Source organism: Solea senegalensis, unplaced genomic scaffold (assembly GCF_019176455.1).
Source record: "Solea senegalensis isolate Sse05_10M unplaced genomic scaffold, IFAPA_SoseM_1 scf7180000015117, whole genome shotgun sequence".
In the NCBI taxonomy this organism is placed as follows: Eukaryota; Metazoa; Chordata; class Actinopteri; order Pleuronectiformes; family Soleidae; genus Solea; species Solea senegalensis.
In genome coordinates, this window is record NW_025321227.1 from 35001 (window position 1) to 56493 (window position 21493).

Here is a 21493-nt window from a genome sequence, read left to right on the forward strand (position 1 = left end):
GGATTAGATGATAATCATCATATTTATTATAAGTCTGTGAAATATTAGAAACACTGATTTAAAAAAAAAAAAAAACTTTTAATTTAGAAATGGTACTTCATAAAATAATGTCATTATTTATAGTCCACATCATTCTGATCTGCCTCAGTAATCTTAATCTAATCTGAATATATCTACTAGAATAATCTGGTTATGTACACTAATGTAATTGTATTACATAAACTCTGATAATCTGATTAAAACCGTTGAATTAATCTGATAACAAAAACAAAAATACTCTGAATTAATCTGGTTGTGCACACTGAAATAATCTGATTATGTAGACTAATATAATTGGATTACGTAGACTCTAATAATCTTATTAAGACCACCGTATTCTGATTTCATTCAGTAATCTGAATACAACCACAATAAGAATAAATCGGGATTTAAGAGACAGATTACATTTATATTCCTGTGTATATATTATAATTCTGTTTGTGGTCTGCAGGGTTACCCCGGACAGCCAGGGGGCGTCGGACCCAGTGGACCAAAGGTACGGACACTCTCAGGTCACAGATGTGATTCAGGCCAAGCCTGGTCCAGGTGACTCCGCCTCTTTATTCAAATATACACTGACAAATTAGGTGGGAGGAGCCTGAGTGAATTAGTGTCTACTGACACAGCTGTAACGTGCGATTAGATTATGGAATGATTTATTTTATTTATGTATTATTTTCTCTCAGGGTGGAAAAGGTGTGGACGGTGAGCGAGGCAGTGATGGTGACTCTGGTGAAGATGTGAGTTCATCCATTAACTGTTAATAAAATGTTCATATTTATGATTATTATATGAAATAAATCACTTATCCACTCTGTGTTTTTCTCCTCAGGGTCCAATTGGAGTCCCGGGGCTCATGGGAGAGCCTGGCCCATTTGGTGCAAAGGTAACACAGATACATGCGACCACAGATACACGTGACCATGCAGACATAGATACACGCGACCATAGATACACGCGACCATAGATACGCCCACAGATACATGCGATACAGACCATAGGTACGGCAGATAGACCACAGATACACGGGACCATGCAGACATAGATACACGCGACCACAGATACACGCGACCATGCAGACATAGATACATGCTAACAGAAACATGCTCACATAGACATATAGAAACATAATTCTATAGATATATAGAAACATAGATGCATAGATATATAGAAACATGGATACATAGATATATAGAAACATGGATCTATAGAAACATAGATGCATAGATGTATAGAAATGTAGATATATTGATACATAGATGCATACTGTAGATGCATAGATAAATAGATACATAGATGCATACTGTAGATGCATAGATACATAGATGCATACTGTAGATGCATAGATACATAGATGCATACTGTAGATGCATAGATACATAGATGCATACTGTAGATCCATAGATAAATAGATACATGATACAGATGCATAGATACATAGATACATGGCATACTGTAGATGCATAGATACATAGAGGCATACTGTAGATGCATAGATATATAGATACATAGATGCATACTGTAGATGCATAGATACATAGAGGCATACTGTAGATGCATAGATACATAGATGCATACTGTAGATGCATAGATACAGATGCATACTGTAGATGCATAGATATATAGATACATAGATGCATACTGTAGATGCATAGATACATAGAGACATACTGTAGATGCATAGATATATAGATACATAGAGGCATACTGTAGATGCATAGATACATAGAGGCATACTGTAGATGCATAGATACATAGATGCATACTGTAGATGCATAGATACATAGATGCATACTGTAGATGCATAGATACATAGATGCATACTGTAGATGCATAGATATATAGATACATAGATGCATACTGTAGATCAGGGGTATCAAACTCATTTTTGTTCAGGGGCCACATACAGCACAATTTGATCTCAAGGAGGCCGGATCAGTAAAAATAGTAAAATAATAGCATAATAGCCTATGAGCAACAAGAATCCCTTTGTTTTTTTCTCCTTTGTTTTACATTTACTGAAGGATAATTTTACAAAACATGAAATTTCTTGAGAAATATAAGTGCAATTTCAACAATATCATGCCTAAATTTACTATTTACACAGCACACTGGATCTATAAAGGCACAAACATTTAGTCACGGGTATCTGGAGCATTTGACATTACGTTTAGATTAGTGTGAAATTTGAACAAATTCATCCTGTGGGCCGATTGGACCCTCTGGCGGGTCGGTTCTGGCCCCCGGGCCGTATGTTTGACACCCCTGCTGTAGATGCATAGATATATAGATACATAGATGCATACTGTAGATGCATAGATACATAGAGACAGTAAACACAGTCTACAGTTTCCTTACAACCTTCACAGTAACTCTGAAGCTGTTAAATGAGGGAATAAATCTTGCATAGATCTGCTTTAAACAAAGTTTTGTCCTTGGTCAAACTGACAGATGTGGACATGAGTTTGTCTGATTCTGTTCTGCATGGTGGTCCCTTTTCACAGCACAGGAAACTAAACTCTATGTCAAAGTCCTGGTCCTGGTTTTGTTGTCACCTGACAAATGTCTTCTTTATTTTTTCAGGGGAATAAAGGGGACAGTGGCGTGAGAGGTCCACGAGGCAGAGGGGGCGCTGTGGTGAGTGAGCATCAGGATGATACAGCACATAATGAATGAAATGAACACCCGAACCAGGCCATGCCGACCAAGGTAGCGCCCCCTGCAGGAAACGATGCTGTTCACTGTAAATGTAGTTGTAGGGTAAAGACCAGACAACGTATAAATCGGACAACTCGTGTCTTCACTGACTGTTTTCATTGAGAAAGTGAAGGAGAACATGTGAGCGGACCCCAACAGGTCCACAGAGACGGTTCTGAGACTCACAGTGAGCAGAAGAAGAAGACGGAAACACAAGTAACAGATTTAAATCATGGACTCGGGCTAAATTTACCAGGAGACACAGCTGACGTTAGCATCACTCTTCAGAGATTGTGTCTTGTATGTTTTTACCAGATTATTTAGTCGTCTGTCAATTTACACCATTTACACATTTGCACACCGTAAGGACGTGTGCAAATGTAATTTTGTTAAAAGGTTTGTTTAAAAACATAAAACAAGAACAAAACCAGAAAGAAAGAGTCATTTCATTCATTTATTCACTGGCTGATTATACTGTCTGTCTCAAACAGGGAGGAGCAGGAGAGCAAGGAGATGCAGGAGTGCCAGGCAAACCAGGACCTGAAGGCCTGCAGGGCCAGCTGGTGTGTACACAACAACACATTACAAAGAGAAACCTGTTCATCAGGTTCACGTTTATGTTTTATTAAAAGGTTTTTAAAGTCAGATATGAGCAATCAATCCAGATACTGTGGCACCGATCAGCCAACATTTAAATCCAAATCAGTCCTAACTTGTTTATATTTCTAGATAGATTTATAGGTTTCTCTGTGTATGAATCTAAAACTGATTCATGTAAACAAGACTAAATCTGTCACAGAATGTGACATTTACCCAGAGAACCCACTTCTCAGTTCAGGGGTTGTTTTGACATTAATGCGACCTATTGCCTTAAAAAACAGGAACAAGTGAACAAGGGACAGTCCCCACATGACACATGATGATGGTCACATGATTAAAAAAACCAGAAACACTACAGGGTTTCTACACACAGCCTCACTCAAAGCAAAAAATATCATTATCTGTATAATACAATGGTTCTGTTTCTATTTTTCTTATTTCGCTCAAATAAGTAAATAAAGAAAATAAACTGATTTTCTTCCAGGGAGCTAAAGGTGACGTTAGAACTTTGAGGCCTTTAAAAGTTTCAAAATAAAAGTGTTTGAGACCTTAAAACATTTCAAAACGTCCAAAACCTTTAGGCCTTAAAGGTTTCAAAAAGTCTACTTTTACAGTTTGAAGTGTGAAAAAAAAATCCCAGATTTTGAAAATAAATGTCTAAACATGTCTTACGTAAAAACAGGCAAAATTCAAATCTGAGGCCTTTAAAAGTCAAATTTTTAGAATTTTTAGGTTTTAAAAAGTTGAAAAGATTTCGTTAATATCAATAAATTGTTATTGTGTTGTTGCCATGTTTGTTCATTTGCTTGTCTTCACGTATTATTTGGTTTGAATAAATCAAGTGAAACCACGTTATTTTTCTTCCAGGGAGCAAAAGGAGAGACAGGACCCGGTGGTGATCAGGTGACTTGCTTATAAATCATCTACAGCTGAAGGAAAAGGAAAATTTCAGCTGCTAAATGCGTAAAAATATAAACTTTTTGTTTTTCTGCTGCAGGGATCGGACGGCAAGAGAGGCATTAAAGGGGCCAAAGGTCAAAAGGTGATTTAAGTGAAGGTATTTGTTCGTCTAACATTTGCTGGAAGTGATTGACTCGTTCTTTTTCTTCTGCTCTTTCAGGGAAACGTGGGCAAGCAAGGCGACAAAGGACAGGTGCTTATGTTTGTTTTCTTTACCCTGAAGTTAAAACAGCACAGACTTATATTTTTGTTTAAAGACATGGAAAGTGTGATTAAGTCTTTAAAAACAGTTTAGAAAAAGGCAAAACCTTTAGTCCTTCAGCATAGTTATTAAAAACTATTAAACTATAAAAGTTGTCAAATATCTTTAACTTTAAGTCCTTAAACAAGGCTGAAAATGGTGTAAAATGGCAAAACATTTGCTGCCTCAAAAGTTTTTAGAATATTCCCAAAAATATTTCAGGTTTTATAAAGTTTGAAAAATTTCAGAAATCTTGAACTTTGAGGCTGTTTATGCTCAGACTTATATTTTTGTTTAAAGACAAAACGTGTGATAAAGTCCTGAAACTACTCGACTGAAACTATCAGGCCTTAAAAGGTTCCATTCAAAACTTTTAGCCCTTAAACTTTTTTTAAGTCTTGAACTTTGAGGCCTTTGAGGCTTTTTAAATAATCCAAAATTCCAAATTCCTTATTTTGTTTATTTTTTTACTGTCCACAACATTTTTTAAAAACTGCAGCTTCAAAATGTTTTTAAACTATTGAAAGACATAAAAAGAGTGACTAAAAGTTTTTAAAAAGTTAAAACTTTTAGTCCCCCAACATTTTCAAATATTAAACTATAAAAGTTGTAAAATAGCTTAAACCTTTAGTCTTTACACATTGTTTTAAGTCTTGATGCCTTTTTTAAATGTCTATAACTTTGAGATTTTAAAATGGTGTAAAAAACAAAACAAATTTGCAGCTTGCAACCTTTCCACTGTATCGTCATTTTATTGAACTGTGGTGTTTTGTGTAGTTTATAATGAGATTTTGCTGTGTTGAAACTACAAACATGGCCACCGTGGAACACTTTTATCGTGAGCTCCTAACAAAGCTTTTCCAGGGTTTTCCTCTAGGAGGCGACATCACCTCATCTTCAGACATGATTCTGAGGAAATGTGCCTTGAATTTTCACATAAATCTGAAAAAGTTTTAAAGAATGTTAAATGGAACTCGTGGAAACTCCTGTTTTTCTTTTATTTCCCTGACAGCGTGGACTGAAGGGTGCGGCCGGTCGCGATGGAGTCTCTGGACCCGTGGGTCCACCGGGACTCCCAGGAACCAGAGGAGAGCTCGGTCCGAGTGGCGACGCGGGCCTTAAAGGCCGAGCAGGACCAAAAGGAGTCCAAGGTCCCTCAGTGAGTCTGTGTTCTCAGTTCCACATCAGGGAAAATACTCAAATCTGCTTTTCTTCTTTGTTTCACTCTCGCACACCAAAGTCCACAGAGAAAACCAGTGATTTTAGCTGCTGCTGCCTCGTGTGGTCACTTTGTGTCACTGAAGTAAATCTAAATCAAATATTTAAATCAGACATTAGAACTTAGTGATGGAGGCAGCAGTGGATCAACAACTGCTGTGTGTGTGGGGAGTGAATGGTTGTTGTTGTGTTGTTAAAGTGTGTCTCACAGTGACATAAAGACGTGATCGTAGATTTAAAGTGAGAGATATTATTAAATAAATCTTTTGTTCAAGGGGCTAAAATTAGATTTTCCTTGCGTCTCCACTGGCAGCCATTTTGTGTTGGAGTCTCAACCACAAAATGGCTGCCTATGTGTTAGTATCTCACACACACACACACAGCAGTTGTTGATCCACTGCTGCCTCCATCACTACGTTCTAATGTCTGATGTAAATATTTCATATTGAGACTTACTTCAGTGACACAAAGTGACCACACGAGGCAGCAGAGGAGCAGCAGCTCTGTGTCCCCGTGTAACGGTGAGATAAAGACGTGGGAGACTGAAACTGACGTAGATTTTATGCCTGCCTGTCTGTCTGCCTGTCTGTCTCATGCTGGTTCTCAGCAGCAGGAGGCGCTCACAGCTCAGTCAGCATCATGTAAAACCTCAGAACTCTCGCTTTGAGTTGAACGAGCTCATGTTCCAGTCAAAGCTGATCAGTGGTTCTGGTTCAGGGTTCCGGTCTCAGTGACGAGCAGGTCCTGCAGCTGTGCCGCGGCGTGGTGACGGCCCAGATCTCGCAGTACGCCGCCTCCATCCGGACCAAGTGCTCACAGGGCTGCCCCGTCAACAACCGCACACTCATCGGGCCCCCGGGGGTCAGAGGTCAACCAGGCTCACCGGGCAAACCTGTGAGTCCCGACAACCAAGCTGACAATAGTTTGAGTTTAATTAGGAAACAATGATGAAGGTTCATGTCAAACTGCCTCCTCTTCTTCAGGGAAAAGCAGGAAAAGCTGGAGTGAAAGGATCCAGAGGAGTTCAGGGCGATCGAGGACTGCAGGGACAGAGCGGAGCGCAGGGAGAGAGAGGTCAGAGGTCACACACACACACACACACACACACACACACACGTTGGTGACAAAGACACATTTTATGTTTCTGGTTTTTTTATTTCATTTTTTTCATCAACAGGTCAAAAAGGATCTAAAGGCGTCGCAGGTGATCCAGGTAAAGGACTTCCAGGACCTGACGGACCACAAGGCCTCACAGGTATTCACATTTCACTTCAGGAAACACTTTAACCTCATGTGATACAATCTATGTCACATGATCACGTCTTCATCTCACTGTGAGACGGACGTTTGTAAACCACAGAGAAATCCTCTGCTGCCTCGTGTGGTCACTTTGTGTCACTGACGTGGTCACGTTCTTAAAGACATCGTAGACTTAGACTGACGCAGATTTTAACAGATTTTTCTCCGCTGGCATGAAAAAGCCTGAAATGTCCCTTTAGAGTAATGAAACTGAAGACCTTGTCCTGTATAATGATGATAACTTGCTGTCCTCAGGTTTCCCGGGTCACCCAGCAGAACCCAGGAACGGCGTGGACGGTCCCCGCGGTTCTCGTGGGTTCCCCGGAGCGCCGGGTCCACGTGGCGCGCTCGGGATCGCCGGCGTTCCAGGATTCTGCGAGGCGCGGGACTGCGGCATCTACGCCGCGGTGACGCGTAAAGAGCAGGGTCTGGTGAAAGGACCGGTCAGTGCAACAGTCTGAACACGGGACACACGGTCAGAGCGCCACCTGCTGGAGAGGTCCGGTCCAGCACAGTCGGAGTGAGAGTGGAAGGAATCGAGCGTCACGTTTCACGACCTCGTGGAGAATCTGAGACTTTTCCACAGTTTCAGGAGAGCGTTGAACAAGGATGTTTTTTTACTCCCAACAGTTTTGTTGTATCTTGATTTTTGATTTTAAAGAGTAAACAAACTATCTAAAAGCCCAAATTACAAAAAAGAAAACTAAATGTCATGTAAATATTTTGTAAAGTGTCTCAAATACATGGTTAATATGTTCTAATAAACTGCATGATGTTGTTTTTGTTATATTTTTAGACTAAAATAATAATTATTTTTTAAAATACTATTCATTTATTTAGAGACAAAATATGTGTAAAAAGTCGGAGGAAAAAAATAATCTATTCATTTTTCTTGCTGTCATATAAGTAATTGTAATGGTTGTATCCCATAATTTACTAATGTTTTGATTCTCTCTCTGACTTTGGTGTGGCAGAGTGAGTGGTTTGTGTCTCACAGTGGCATAAAGATGAATTTAAGATTGAATCCAGAAAGCCCCGCGTGGGTGTTTAATGTCACATGACATCACAGGAGTTTCCACGCGACTCTCATCGGTTTCTCTTCCGCTTTCCCCGTGAAAGGAAAACACGGGAATTACCCGGGACTTTCACTTTCGGTGTCACTTTACCTCAATAACAGGTCGTTACACGTGATCATGTGATAATCACTCGTTTGTGTTTCAAACTAACAAACAAAACTTTCTCACACTGACGCCAAACTCCAGCCGAAAATGAGTCCCTTTTAAAAGCGATCTGGTCTCGTCCGCGAGCTCACAGTTGCACGCACACAGACACTAAAGCGGTTCGGCGCGAGTAAACAGGGGAGTCGCTTCACGTGTTAATCACTCTCTCACTCACTCACTCGCTCATAAAAATACAAACAATGAGCTCATTATTTCACAAAGCGGAAAACACAACTTTCCCTGCTGGGTTTTTCTAATTCTTTCAATTGAAAAACAAACACGCCCCTCACAGCCACTTAGACCACGCCCCTCGTCTGCCTCTAGATTTAAAATTGGACAGAAGTTCGTGTGTGTCAGAGTTAGCGCGCGCCAGTTCATCTAAACATCATCTTCGTCATCATCATCATCATCATCATGTCTCTGAGCTGCTTTTTCACGCTGCTTTTACTGAGTGAGTATTTACTATTATTATCATTATTATAATGATGACTATCATGTTGAAACTGAAACGAAACCACACACACAATCATGCAGTCCTGTAGAAAGTACTTTCAAGTAAAAGTACAAGTATGTTACGTTTACTTTTCTGATATAAAATCTACTTAAATTCTCCAGTCCTGTATAAAGTACCTAATGTTAAAGTAAAAAAAGTAATAAAACAGAGATAAATGTTAAGTAAAAATTTAAGTAAAAAGTATTTCCAGTTTAAAACAGAGATATAAGTGAAGTAAAATGTAAAGGAATAAAGTGACACTTAAAGAGTAAAAGTATATGAGCAGAAATGACTTTGGTAGAAGTTGAAGGCACTTTTTAAAATAATATTACTTAAGTAAAAGTCTTAAAGTTTATTACATTTACTTTACTTAAGTTCACAAAGTCACTTTCTGATATAAAATGGACTTGAGTTTTAAGAAGTCAAAGTAAGTGAGGAGTTTGTAAAGAAAAACATCCAAAACATAATAATAATAATTCATAATTAGTGAGGAAGAGGAGGAGGAAGGTTTTAGTATAAACTCAGTTTGTCATTATCACACATGCTTGTCCTCAGGTTTGTCCCTGCTGTGTGTGGACAGCGCCGTCCTCGAGGACACGCTGCCGGAGACAAAGTCAGTCTCAGGGTCAGACTGCGTCCTTCACTGCACGGCCGCACACAAACCTGGTGTCAGCTACCGAGCGGTCAGGTGGTACAAAGTAAGAACAATCGTTTAAAACCTCGCTTTGCTAATTTGTTTTTCTGTATTTCATCACATGACCTGATTGTTTGCATGAAGCTAACACAGTTTCGTTAGCATGAAGCTAACACAGTGTCGTTAGCATGAAGCGAAAACAGTGTCGTTAACATGAAGCCAACACGGTGTTGTTAGCATGAAGCTAACACGGTGTCGTTAGCATGAAGCTAAAACAGTGTTGTTAGCATGACGCTAACACAGTGTCGTTAACATGAAGCTAACACAGTGTCGTTAGCATGAAGCTAAAACAGTGTCGTTAACATGAAGCTAACACAGTTTTGTTAGCATGGTTGTTATTGTTGTCCCGACCCTGTCCTCTGACCCTGTCCTCTGTCTCTGCAGGTCACAGAGTCTCCGTCGCCTGGTATCACCGGCCTCGTGACTCGAGATCTTCCTGACGGCGTGACGAGATTCTACGCCGACATGGAACGAGAGGTGGAGCTTCAGGCGGAGTCTCACGGCCTCTTCCTGCCCAACGTGACGTGCGGAGACGGCGGCGTTTACCTGTGTCACTTGACTTCACCTGTGGGAGAGCAGGACACGGAGGGGCGGGTCCACCTCACTCTGACAGGTACAGGTCTGGAGATGTAAAAAGTCTGTCTCTGAGTGAGACAAAGACGTGTTCTTAAAGATGGCAGCCATGTTGTGATGCAGGTTCAAACCTGACTCACTTTTATTCCCTCTTGTCGTGTTCAGATTGTTCGTCAGATAAACACGCGGCGGATCGTTACTCCGTCATCGTGGCCACAGCCGTGCTGATGATAGCACTGGTAACATTCCTCATAAGCTATGTAAGTCATGCAATATTTCCACACACACACACATAGAAACAAGTACTTTAATGAAACATTACGTTTCATTAATATAAAGAGAGAATTAATTCATATTTAAGTGTGTTCTTAAATACTAAATTTACTCTGTCGAAATTAGCACTGTATCAACATGTTCACAGACACCAGCAGGGGGCAGTAATGCGTGTACAGAAGTGATACAAATACACGTTCAAGTACAAACATTAATGTTTCAGTCCACTAGATGGCGCCAAGTGCTCACTCTCACTGGAGCTATGATTTCACGAACACTACAGTATAAATCGCAATATAGTAAAAAATATCATATGAGGATTTATCGTGATAATATCGTTGTTGTGACTTAAATATCGTGATAATCGTATTGTGACATATGTCGTGATATTATCATATTGCTTATATATCGTGATCATTTCCTCTCGTGACTTAAATATCGCGACATCGTGTCATAGAAGTCGAGCGTGACGCTAATGTGACATTAATGTGTGTGTGTGTGCCACACGTATCTTCTGAACAAATGGTTTCTTCCAGTTCTCTCGGAGGTCAGAAATGTCGGTTTTGTCCGGGACAGAGAAATGTCTTTATTTGTTGATTTACGCTTCATATGTGCGTGTTTATACCACAGAGCAGCCTGAGGAACACGATCAGAGACAGAACCAAGACCACGACACACAAGGACGTTCTCGTGGACTCGGCACTCAAACCGCTGGACAAGAAGGACTTGATGTTGATCTACACTCTGGGTCCAAAAACAGCCACCATGAAGCACGTCATTGTTTAAAGAAGAGACGAGAGAACCTGGAAGACGCCGTCCGTGTTTCCTATATCGTCGTCGTCGTCCTCCTCCTCCTCCTCTGCAGATGGATCATCAGACTCTTTCATGAACATCAGAGAACATGATCATTATTTACTGATTCACTGGAGGAAAACATGTGGAAACAAAACCCTGAGGGATGGATCTTCATCCTCGGAGAACCAGGTCACACCGGTGGACCTGGACTCCGACCGCCGTTGTGGAGCTGAGGGTTTGTGGTTCAATCCCACGGCTCCTTCTGTCCACGTGAGCAAGTGAAAGAAGGAAGTCGAAGTCATTCCATTCATTATATTCTCACATAATCAATGAGTAGTCAGGAGGTGCTGAACGATGTTTCCCAAACCAAACACGGCTTCTGGGATTTATGGAGCAAAGGAAGCAGAGAAGATTCACATTTAACAAACACTCAAACGGATCAATCAGATCATTGTTTCAGCCCGAAAACAACAACACTATGTTTCCTAACAGGATTTTGGGTTTCTTTTTTATTTTTCGTGTATAGTTTTTATAGTTTTATTAAGTTCTCATCACAGGATTCTCACTGGTCCTGGAAATCCTTGAACGTTTGTGAATGTGACACTGAAAAATCCAGGTTTTGTAGAAAGTTATTTAATTTATATGTTTGGTGCAAATTTGTTGTTGTTGTTGTTGTTGTTGTTATTATTTCCCTTTTTCTTAAAGGAACAGTTTTTAGTAAGTGATCAATAATCATGTCAATAAAATCCACTCGCCAACATACAGTCCCAGACATTTATTTTGACGTTCACAAAAATACATAATATTCTACTGTATCTACATGTTTTGTTCCCTCTCCACCCAAATAAAATAAATGTGAGAAATAACAATGATAATAATAATAATAATAATAAAGAAGAGTTTCTCAGAAAGAAGGCTAATTTTATTTTCTTGTAAATGAGTTGCAGTGTGCCTTTAGAAGAGGAAGCGAAAGAATAAAAATAGAGTTGTGATGTCATTGTTTGCCTGTGGTTGGTTTACATTCGGACTGGGAAAAACCCTCAGTGTCTTTGTCTTTGTGGACATTGACAAGATTTAATTTGAATGTGTGAAATGAGCCTTTATGTAAATAACGTACAACTGCACTGCAAAGAAACATGAACAATGTCTTTAATGAGTGCGTATATACATGATTATGAGTGTGTGTTTATGACGATGATTCATTTGTTACACTGCAAGAAAAACCTTTTCAAAGGAGACATATTATACCCTATTTCCCCCATTAAAATAGTTCCCTGGTGTCTTAATGAACATGTCAGTGACATGCTTTGGTCAAAATACCATAAGGTTGAAGCACCATAGCAGTTTAATAACCCTGCTAAACCCACCCCTTTACATGCAAATTAGACACAGGCAAACACACGCCGACTTCTTCCAGGGGGTTTCTGATTTGTCCTCTTTACAGCGCTCACTCGCTCAACTCCTGTTCCCTCCCCTCATTCCTCTCCCCCTCCCTCCACTAGTTCTCTGATAATATCAACATGGCAGCGTGAGTCACAGGAAGAGACGTCCTACATAAGGATGGAGCCGAACACTGTCCAACTGTAAATAAGTTAAAAACACTTAGAGACAGCACCACTGATCCACCGCTGATCGCTGCATAAACAGCTGCTGTATGTGAGTGTATCAGACTGAGTCTGTGCTCCGGTCATGGAGGACGTACTGAACAAATATGTTTAATTAGGACGTGTCAGAATGGTCAGTTATGACCTCTATGTGACCTTTTCTTAACAATGTGTGTGTTTGTACATCGCTGACTAAATACGGCGACCGCTGGCCGCAGTCTGATGTGAAGTGGTGCGAACACACGAACACACGTTTGCTGACTTTATCCGGCACATTAGCTTCATATATAAAATCCTCTGTAAAACACTGTGCTCCACTGTGCAGCCACCAACAGCACACTTGTCCCTCCGTGTTGACATAATACCGCTCTTCCTCCCTCGCCTGCACTCTCGCAGGGACAAGGTGGAGCTAAGGTGGAGCTCTCCAAGTAAACTTACTGGTGGGGCGGTAACATTCGCGGTGAAATGCGCATGCTGCCGTCATAAGTGCAGGGAATTCAACATCGAGCGTTTTATCGCCTATACTTACACTAAGGGGGACCACGAAAACATGACTGAGTATTCTTTTTCCACACTTTGGCGACTGGTAGGGCCTCCAGAGTCCCAAATATAAGTATTGAAATGGTTAAAAAGTTGATTTTGCATAATATGTCCCCTTTAAGAAAGTGGAAAAAAGTTGTTTGTTCTTATTTTGTTAAAAAAGGAAAAAAATCTCAGGCAAAGCAAGTGTTGTATGAGAAAAATATTAATTTACGTTCTGTAATGCGAGTGTAAACAAATTTAGGTCCCACAACATACTGTGTGACTCGCTGTAGTGAAGTCCATCACTGCCATCTAGTGGACAACTCCACAACAACTGTTCACCATGCACCCAGTTGCACGTGTTTGCTGCATTTGTGTATTTATTGACGTACGTGTATATAAACAACAGAATACATGTAGGTACCTGGGGGGTATTCCATCAACGTAGCTAAGAATTGCCAGACTTAGGTGTAAGCTTGAAGCTTGACTAAGCTCCACCTCCCAATCTAGCTCCAAGTCGTTCCATCAAGTGAAATCAGCTGGCTCCACCTGACGCTTAGTCAAGCCTCACCTGTTGAACCTTGTGCACGCCCACAGGGAAAATAAAAAGCCCATTGTAGTCGAGCGCAGAAACTGTGAAAAATGCCGAAAAGCAAAGGAAAAGAGCGTGCAGAGATGTTCTCCTCATGGAGGTATATGAGGATTACAGCCACATAATCCCAAAGAAGGGCAATACCGTGGCAATCAATAAAGCGAGTATTTCAGCATCATCATGTTTTATAAATCCTCCATCAAAGGGACAAAATATATGTAGACAATAATCTACCAATTGATTTCCTGATGGTTTTTGTTTTAAACTAATCAATTATGTGGATCTATTAATGCAACCAAACCCTAAAATTAAAAGGAAAATCCCCAAAGAACAAAAAGACAGCCCTAATAAGTAACATTCATATGAACATAATTAAAATAACATTATTGTTTCACTGCAATTTATGTGAAATTCTCCATATTTGATCATTTGGCAGTCCTAGTAGTAATGTTAGAAAGTGATATTCATCACATTTATCAACTGATTGTTAATGCAAATCGATGGGATAGCTTTCATTTATTTCCTGCATGGCCAATTGTATGGAATTGATATCATTTTCATTTAAGCCTGTCATTTTTACATGCTGTATTTTGTCCCAGATGCTATATGTTGAATTGTTGTATTTCCATCTTATTTTATGTAAAGCACTTTGAATCACCTTGTGCTAAAATGTGCTATATAAAGTTGCCTTGCCTACATTTTTGATAATAATAGGCTACATTTAATCAAAGTATTTTACATGACTCATCACATTTATCATACAATTGATGGTAGATTATTACATGAAGAAATGCAAGGTTGGATATCATTCTATAGGAAATAATCATATGACAGATCTATTGATTATTTATCTAGAATCATTTTAGCAAATCAAGCAATTCAATGGAGACGAGGACCCCTATTACAGTAAGTGAATGCAGGTGACAGCAAATCAATCATCTATCTCCTATCAATCAGAGGCCCTAACCCTTGTTACATCAAAACAAGGATGATCTCTTTAAATTTCCTTTTATTATATTTTTTGCTAATTAGTTTAATTTTGTATTTATTTGTGTCTTATTTTTTATTATATTTTATTTTGGTGATAATGGTCTTTAATGTACTTAATATTATATAGTATATAATATATAATTATTAGTCTAAATAATTTCTTGAATACATTTTATTATATAGTTTATATTTATCATATTATTTTATCATTCCATGACAGTTGTGTGTGTCTCTGTTTCTGTCTATTGGACATTCTTTGATCATAGATGGTGCTAAGCTTCACTTTTAGCCTGCTACAGACCAGGTTTGCCCGGCAGCATAAGTTACCATGGTTACTTGGCTGGCATTCACATTAGCCACCTTGGTGGAACAGGGTTGAGGCTCAGATTGATGGAACGGAAACCTGAGCCACAGTTATGGCTTAGCCATGGTTGAGGTTTAGCCAGAGTCATAGTTTCCATGGTTACTGAGTTGGGGCTAATCTCAGCCTCTTTGATGGAACCGAACTCTCACTCATATTAGCCAGACTTGGACATTTAAGCTTGGCTTTGCCTTTAGCCTGCTTGATGGAATACCCCCCTGAGATCATGTATGTTATGATTTGGCGCTATACAAATAAAATTGAATTGAATTGAATAAGGTAGGTGAAATTATTTACTAAGCCATGATGAGTCACTGTGGCATGTGGATTTATTTATTGAACAATACGGCCCTCTGTTTGTACTCCCACCCCCCAGTGTGACAAGGAGAGGAGACAGGTGGAAACATGATGGGAGAGTTTACAGTTACTAAGTACTAGATACTAGAAAAAATAATATAATAAAAATTACTAAGTCATTTAATAAGTTTATGTTTACAATTATACATTGTTTTGGTGCATGCTGCCACCTACAGTAGACTTTAGGAATGTCCAAAGCGCTGTGGTACATTGGGGTGTTGCCACAGCACAGATTCAAATCCCACAAGAGACAGGAAAATTAAAGTGATGATAAACTTGCAATAAGTGCAGAAGTTTGTGTAAACAATGTTGAGAAGATAAGAGAGTAGAGAAGAAATGGATATAGTGAACTTTTTTCTCCTTTTATTTTTCGCTCTTTCCCCCCCATCCTTCCTCTTTCTTTTTTTCTTTCCCCCACCCGAGTAGTCCCTTTTGCCCCAAAGTCGTAACAAAGTCGTAACAGGTCCTAAAGAATTCCTGCAAAACAAGTTGACCCGGTGCTTTTATTTTGAAGACAGGTTCACTGCTCCGTTTCCGCTTCGTCCGTGTCACTAGGCAACGGCGACCTGCTCATGGCTAGCTTGTGTTGTACGTGTGCTAGCTAGGCTAGGCGACCGTCCCGTGGACACAAACATGGACGCTGATGATCTGGACCTGGACCTGGACGAACTTCTGGACGAAGTGGAAGAAAAGTTCTGTCGCCATGTTTCTGTCGCGTCGTCAGCACGAGGACACGCGGACACGCGCGAGGAGGTGAGGCAGAAGAGGCACACGCGCAGGTAAACAAAGCTAGGCTAACGGTCAGTGTTAGCATTGGCGTTTATCATCATTTATGTAGAACTTTGGTTATTTTATGACATTTTAAATGTTTTATAAACAAAGCAGTTCAATGTTAATATATTTATTCGTTTAGTACTTAATTGAATTATTTACAGAGTTTTCGTCGAATTAAATTAAGAAAGTCTAAAAGTCGTAAGTAAAATAAGTGTAAATGTTCTCTTAACGATTACATGGATAATCGATTAATCTGTCTAATAGTTTCTTATTTATTTGGTCCATAAAATGTAGAAAAATAATTATCATTGTCATTGTGAACTTCAGTTATATACGTACACAAAGCTTTACACATACATATCATTATTATTATTATTATTATTATTATTATTATTATTATTATTATAATACAGTGACGGACAAACTAAACGTAGTTAAATTTGTCACAAAATACAGCATATGTAAGATTTTAGTTGATGAATGTTTGTCCAAACAGTGACAGTTTACTGATATTTAGCATGACCTGCTGGTTGCCTCTGATTGTAGTGCCACGAAACCCACAGTCCAGAAAAACAGCATCAGCGAGGACATCGACGCCCTCCTGGAAGATCTGCTAGACGACCAGCAGCACAGGGACACTGCTCAACTGAAGGTAAACAACATGACCACAGAGGGAAGCACCGGCCCTAACTCAGCAGGAAACCACTCACTCTCCCACACCAAAGTCCACAGAGAAAACCAGTGATTGTAGCTGGTGGGGACACAGGAGCTGCTGGTCCTCTGCTGCCTCGTGTGGTCACTTTGTGTCACTGAGGTCAATCTGAACAAAGGATTTCAAATGTCAAAGTGACAAAATAAGACATTAGAACTTAGCGATGGAGGCAGCAGTGTGTGTGTGTGCGTGTGTGTGTGTGTGTGGTGTTAAAATCACTGATTTTCTCTTTGGTGTAGGAGAGTGAGTGGTTTACAATGTATTCTAATAATGAAAATACTTATAGATAAGAGTACATTTTTATACATCCCCTCTATTAAAACATATATTTTAGAATAAAATCAGCTCTCAAAGGCGAGAGAATAGATCGAGAAGACAACTGTCTCACACACACACACAACATCACTGCATACACAGTGGTTTGGTTTAAGAAAAGAAAAGATCATCTTAAAACATGGTCAATGAAATGTGATTGTCATGTATGTACATGTACACTTCAATGATGTTAACAGACCTCTAACATCATTGAAGTTTATTCATTGTTTCATGACATACACGTATCTCAAATGTATTCGTTTTCTAATTTAAAAAACAAGGGTATTATTATCATGATTATCATTTTTATCACTATTATTTATTTCTCTGCTCCTCCTACTCTTTTATTTCAGAGGGAACAGATTCCAGCAGAGAAGAAGCCGTCGTCTCAGTCTGGAGGGAGAAGGTACGTCCATTACTTCAGCGGTTCCTAAACACTGGGTCGGGACCCACAGATGGGTCATGGGATGGATTTTTTTCGTTTTTTTCTCACTCTCCCACACCAAAGTCCATAGAGAAAATCAGTGATTTAAGCTCACAGGGACACAGGAGCTGCTGGTCCTCTGCTGCCTCGTGTGGTCACTTTGTGTCACTGAGATCAATCTGAATTCAAAATCTTACTAAATCAGACATTAGAACTTAGTGATGGAGGCAGCAGTGGATCAACAGCTCCTGTGTGTGTGTGTGTGTGTGTGTGTGTGTGTGAGTGTGAGTGACGTTAAAATCACTGGTTTTCTCTGTGGGCTTTGGTGTGGGAGAGTGAGTGGTTTACAAACTTCAGTTTCCTGTTGTTAAAGTGTGTCTCACAGTGAGATAAAGACGTGAACATGTTCTTAAGATATCGTAGACTTCGTGGAACAACCAATAAGAAGCACGCTGTCTCTCTGAACTGCTCTGATTGGTCCAAGACTCTAAAGCAGGAGCAGAATATAGTTTGTAAACCACTGTCTTCTGCTGTGTGTGCTCTTCGTCCAGGTGCTGTCCCGTCTTCATCGGCGGGAGTTCACTCACTAACGGTGTTGGAACAGCCACAACCAAGAGGTGTGGAAAACCGTTTATTTTACCAAGTTTGGTCATAACTGATTCCACAAGTGTGTGTGTGTGTGTGTGTGTGTGTATATGGACAGGTCATGTGACCAGTTGAGGTGTGTATCCTGTGACTTTGGGGTGCAGATGTTTGATGACTGCGAGTGGGAAGCATCCTGTGATTACCTGTTCTTCAGGTGAGTGTGCAGACGGTGAGTGTGTGTGTGTGTGTGTGTGTGTGTGTGTGTGTGTGTGTGAGTGAGTGAGTGAGGTGTGTGTGAGTGTGTGAGTGAGTGAGTGAGTGGAGTGTGTGAGTGAGTGAGTGAGTGAGTGAGTGAGTGAGTGAGTGTGTGGTGATCTCTGTGTCTCTTGTCTCAGCTGCCTTAAGACATTTGCACAAACGTCCACAGAAATGTTCTTCAGGAAGTCTCCCTCGTCAAATAATAATAATAATGATAATAATAATAATAATAATAACAATAATAGATTTTATTTGTATTGCACTTTACATTTGAACAAAGTGCTAAAATCCTTGGATAATAAACCAGCACAGATGTTTGATCAGAAATAACGTGTAACAACCTCAGTGTATAATAAATGCAGCCTTTTCCACCAGGAAACTGAAGTTTGTAAACCACTCACTCTCCCACACCAAAGTCCATAGAGATTAAAATCAGTGATTTTAACATCACACACACACACACACACACACACTGCTGCCTCCATCACTAAGTTCTAATGTCTTATTTTGTCACTTTGACATTTGAAATCCTTTGTTCAGATTGACCTCAGTGACAGAAAGTGACCACACGAGGCAGCAGAGGACCAGCAGCTCCTGTGTCCCCTCCAGCTAAAATCACTGATTTTCTCTCTGGACTTTGGTGTGTGAGAGTGAGTGGTTTACAAACTTCAGTTTCCCGTTTTTAAAGTTGTTAAAGTCTGTCACACAGTGAGATAAAGACGTCACAGTGCAGACTTAGACTGACATATATATACATGTATGTATGTGTATGTATGTATGTGTATATATATTAACATACATATATTTTTATATTATGTTGTCCATCCTTTTTACAATGAGCATGATATATTAATATTTCAAATAAACAATCACTGTGACCTTACACCTTTGGTTTTGTTTGATTGTGAATGTGATCATAGCAGCACTGATAGTGTTAGTTAGTTCGCTGGTTAGTTAACATAGTTACTGTATGTTAGTTACATAATCCAGCTCTCACCGCATCCCTGTCTTCGCAGAAACAACATTCCGGACCGTCAGAAGCTCCAAACCAAACTAAAGAGGAAGAGAGGTTTCCGGGCATACGCCTGCCAGTGCAGCTGGTTCTCCTCCTCGTCCTCCTCCCTCGCCCTCCTCCTCCCTCCCTCCTCCTCCTCCTCCTCCTCCTCCTCCTCCTCCTCTGAGCTGACAGAGCTCAGGCTCCAGCCTCAGCTCAGATGGGTCTGTGGAAAACACCAGGACTGACGTTCACTCCTTCTGGAACGGCATGTTGAACCAGTGATGTCACAGACGAGACAGCTGAGGGAAAGTCACTGATAAACCATAATAGGACGTTAGGAAAAGGGGCACGACCTGAGGGTGGCGCTGTAGCCACTCCCAAAACCAGAACCTCCAACTTCCACAGGAAACTCTGCTGTGTCCATGTGTTTGTGACACATGATACATGATACAGCTGGCTTTAAAAATCTACACACAGTTTTACTTCTGTATTTAACACAAAGTGTTGTTTTAGCTGAAAGTAATAATAATGTAATATCTGATTGTGATAAAAGTTAAATATTATTTCTTTAAATTAAAGTGAGATTGTCTTTGTGGTGGAAAAACACGATGATCGATGTTTACTTTTAAAAATAAGAACCAAACGTGTATGTGTGTACACACACACACTCTCTGTCATGTGTCTCCATGAACATGAATCATGATGTGTCCACAGATGGACACATCCAGGACATAAACTGTACATAAATGTCCAGACGAGGAGGAGGAGGAGGCGTGGGCTGCAGGAGTCATCAGATGACACAATAAGAGTCTATATCACAGACTGTCCTCACTCACAACTGAGACTCATGTGTTTCCACTCTCCACTCAGATGTCCATATCAGTCCAGTCCGGTCCAGCTTTATTTGTAAAACACAACAAGATAAGACACAGTAATGTTAGGTAAGTTTAAAAAGAAAGAAACAGTAAGTCCAACAACAGGAACATTTATTATGTCACAGCAGCAAAGACAGTAAAAGTAGTCAGTCAGTCATCGGGGGGTGCTGTGCCAATCTCAGCTACATCGGGCGATAGGCGGGGTACACCCTGGACATCACAACATCACATCGCAGGGCCACACACGGATAGAGACAAACACCCATTCACTCTCACACTCACGGTCACGGTCAGTTTAGAGTGTCCAATTTACCTAATCCCCACGTTGCATGTTTTTGGACTGTGGGAGGAAGCCGGAGAACCCGGAGAGAACCCACGCACACACTTCAGTTTATATATGAAATAAATCAGGTTGTTCAACTCCAGGAATGTCTCAGAGACGTTAAGTCCTGGATGACCTGTAACTTTCTACTTTTAAACTTTTATACTCGACCCTAAACACCTCAGAGAAAAACTTTCCGATCACATTGTCACTTTAGATGACATCACCCTGGCTTCCAGTTCCACTGTGAGTAACCTTGGAGTTACTTTTGACCAGGAAATGTCTTTTGATTCACACATAAAACTCATTTCCAGAACAGCCTTCTTCCACCTGCGGAACATTATGAAAATTAGAAACATTCTGTCTTTACAGGATGCTGAAAAACTAGTTCATGCTTTTGTTAATCTAGATTAGATTACTGTAACTCCTTATTATCAGGATGTTCTAACAAGTCTGTTAGAATCCTTCAGTTCATTCAAAATGCTGCAGCACGAGTTCTGACAGGAACTAGAAAGAGAGACCATATAACTCCAGTGTTAGCTTCTCTACACTGGCTCCACCCACAGTTTAGAATTCAATTTAAAATCCTCCTCCTCACGTACAAAGCACTTAATGGTCACGCCCCTTCATACCTGAAAGACCTAGTCTTACCCTATCACCCTAATAGACCACTTAGGTCACAAAATACACGTTTACTTGTGGT

At 40.1% G+C, this 21493-nt stretch overlaps 3 protein-coding genes across 5 annotated transcripts in view; all 3 read left to right on the forward strand.

Moving 5' to 3' along the window:
• The window catches only part of zgc:113232 (uncharacterized protein LOC541546 homolog), a 17077-nt gene extending 9245 nt beyond the window's left edge, over positions 1-7832 (forward strand). The window contains exons 16-28 of the mRNA XM_044017147.1: positions 491-535; positions 726-779; positions 872-925; positions 2623-2676; positions 3228-3299; positions 4204-4239; positions 4334-4378; positions 4457-4489; positions 5550-5696; positions 6473-6649; positions 6739-6829; positions 6933-7010; positions 7310-7832. Coding sequence (XP_043873082.1) covers positions 491-535; positions 726-779; positions 872-925; positions 2623-2676; positions 3228-3299; positions 4204-4239; positions 4334-4378; positions 4457-4489; positions 5550-5696; positions 6473-6649; positions 6739-6829; positions 6933-7010; positions 7310-7515 — 1092 coding nt within the window. The 3' untranslated portion in view covers positions 7516-7832. The remainder of the gene's footprint in view (positions 1-490; positions 536-725; positions 780-871; positions 926-2622; positions 2677-3227; positions 3300-4203; positions 4240-4333; positions 4379-4456; positions 4490-5549; positions 5697-6472; positions 6650-6738; positions 6830-6932; positions 7011-7309) is intronic.
• A 769-nt stretch (positions 7833-8601) lies between these two features.
• On the forward strand, positions 8602-11862 carry cd83 (CD83 molecule). The gene is made up of 5 exons (XM_044017149.1): positions 8602-8725; positions 9323-9465; positions 9846-10074; positions 10200-10294; positions 10938-11862. The coding sequence occupies exons 1-5, from the start codon at positions 8689-8691 to the stop codon at positions 11091-11093; spliced, it is 660 nt and encodes a 219-aa protein (XP_043873084.1). The 5' UTR covers positions 8602-8688; the 3' UTR covers positions 11094-11862.
• Positions 11863-16070: 4208 nt separating this feature from the next.
• cfap418 (cilia and flagella associated protein 418) lies at positions 16071-20199 on the forward strand. Of its 3 annotated transcripts, none has more exons than XM_044017143.1 (6): positions 16071-16307; positions 16849-16954; positions 17683-17735; positions 18305-18370; positions 18457-18552; positions 19613-20199. In XM_044017143.1, the coding sequence occupies exons 1-6, from the start codon at positions 16162-16164 to the stop codon at positions 19836-19838; spliced, it is 693 nt and encodes a 230-aa protein (XP_043873078.1). In that variant the 5' UTR covers positions 16071-16161; the 3' UTR covers positions 19839-20199. The 3 variants fall into 3 exon arrangements, with proteins under 3 accessions (XP_043873078.1, XP_043873080.1, XP_043873079.1); XM_044017144.1 differs by having other exon boundaries at positions 16077-16281; XM_044017145.1 differs by lacking the exon at positions 18457-18552.
• Positions 20200-21493: the final 1294 nt, after the last annotated feature.

Coding starts and splice junctions, on each gene's coding strand:
- cd83 (XM_044017149.1), top strand. CDS start 8,689: ATGTCTCTGAGCTGCTTTTTCACGCTGCTTTTACTGA. Junction 9,466..9,845: donor GAGCGGTCAGGTGGTACAAA/GTAAGAACAATC, acceptor CTGTCTCTGCAG/GTCACAGAGTCTCCGTCGCC. Junction 10,295..10,937: donor TAACATTCCTCATAAGCTAT/GTAAGTCATGCA, acceptor TTTATACCACAG/AGCAGCCTGAGGAACACGAT.
- cfap418 (XM_044017143.1), top strand. CDS start 16,162: ATGGACGCTGATGATCTGGACCTGGACCTGGACGAACTTCTGGACGAA. Junction 18,371..18,456: donor GGAACAGCCACAACCAAGAG/GTGTGGAAAACC, acceptor GTATATGGACAG/GTCATGTGACCAGTTGAGGT. Junction 18,553..19,612: donor TGTGATTACCTGTTCTTCAG/GTGAGTGTGCAG, acceptor CTGTCTTCGCAG/AAACAACATTCCGGACCGTC.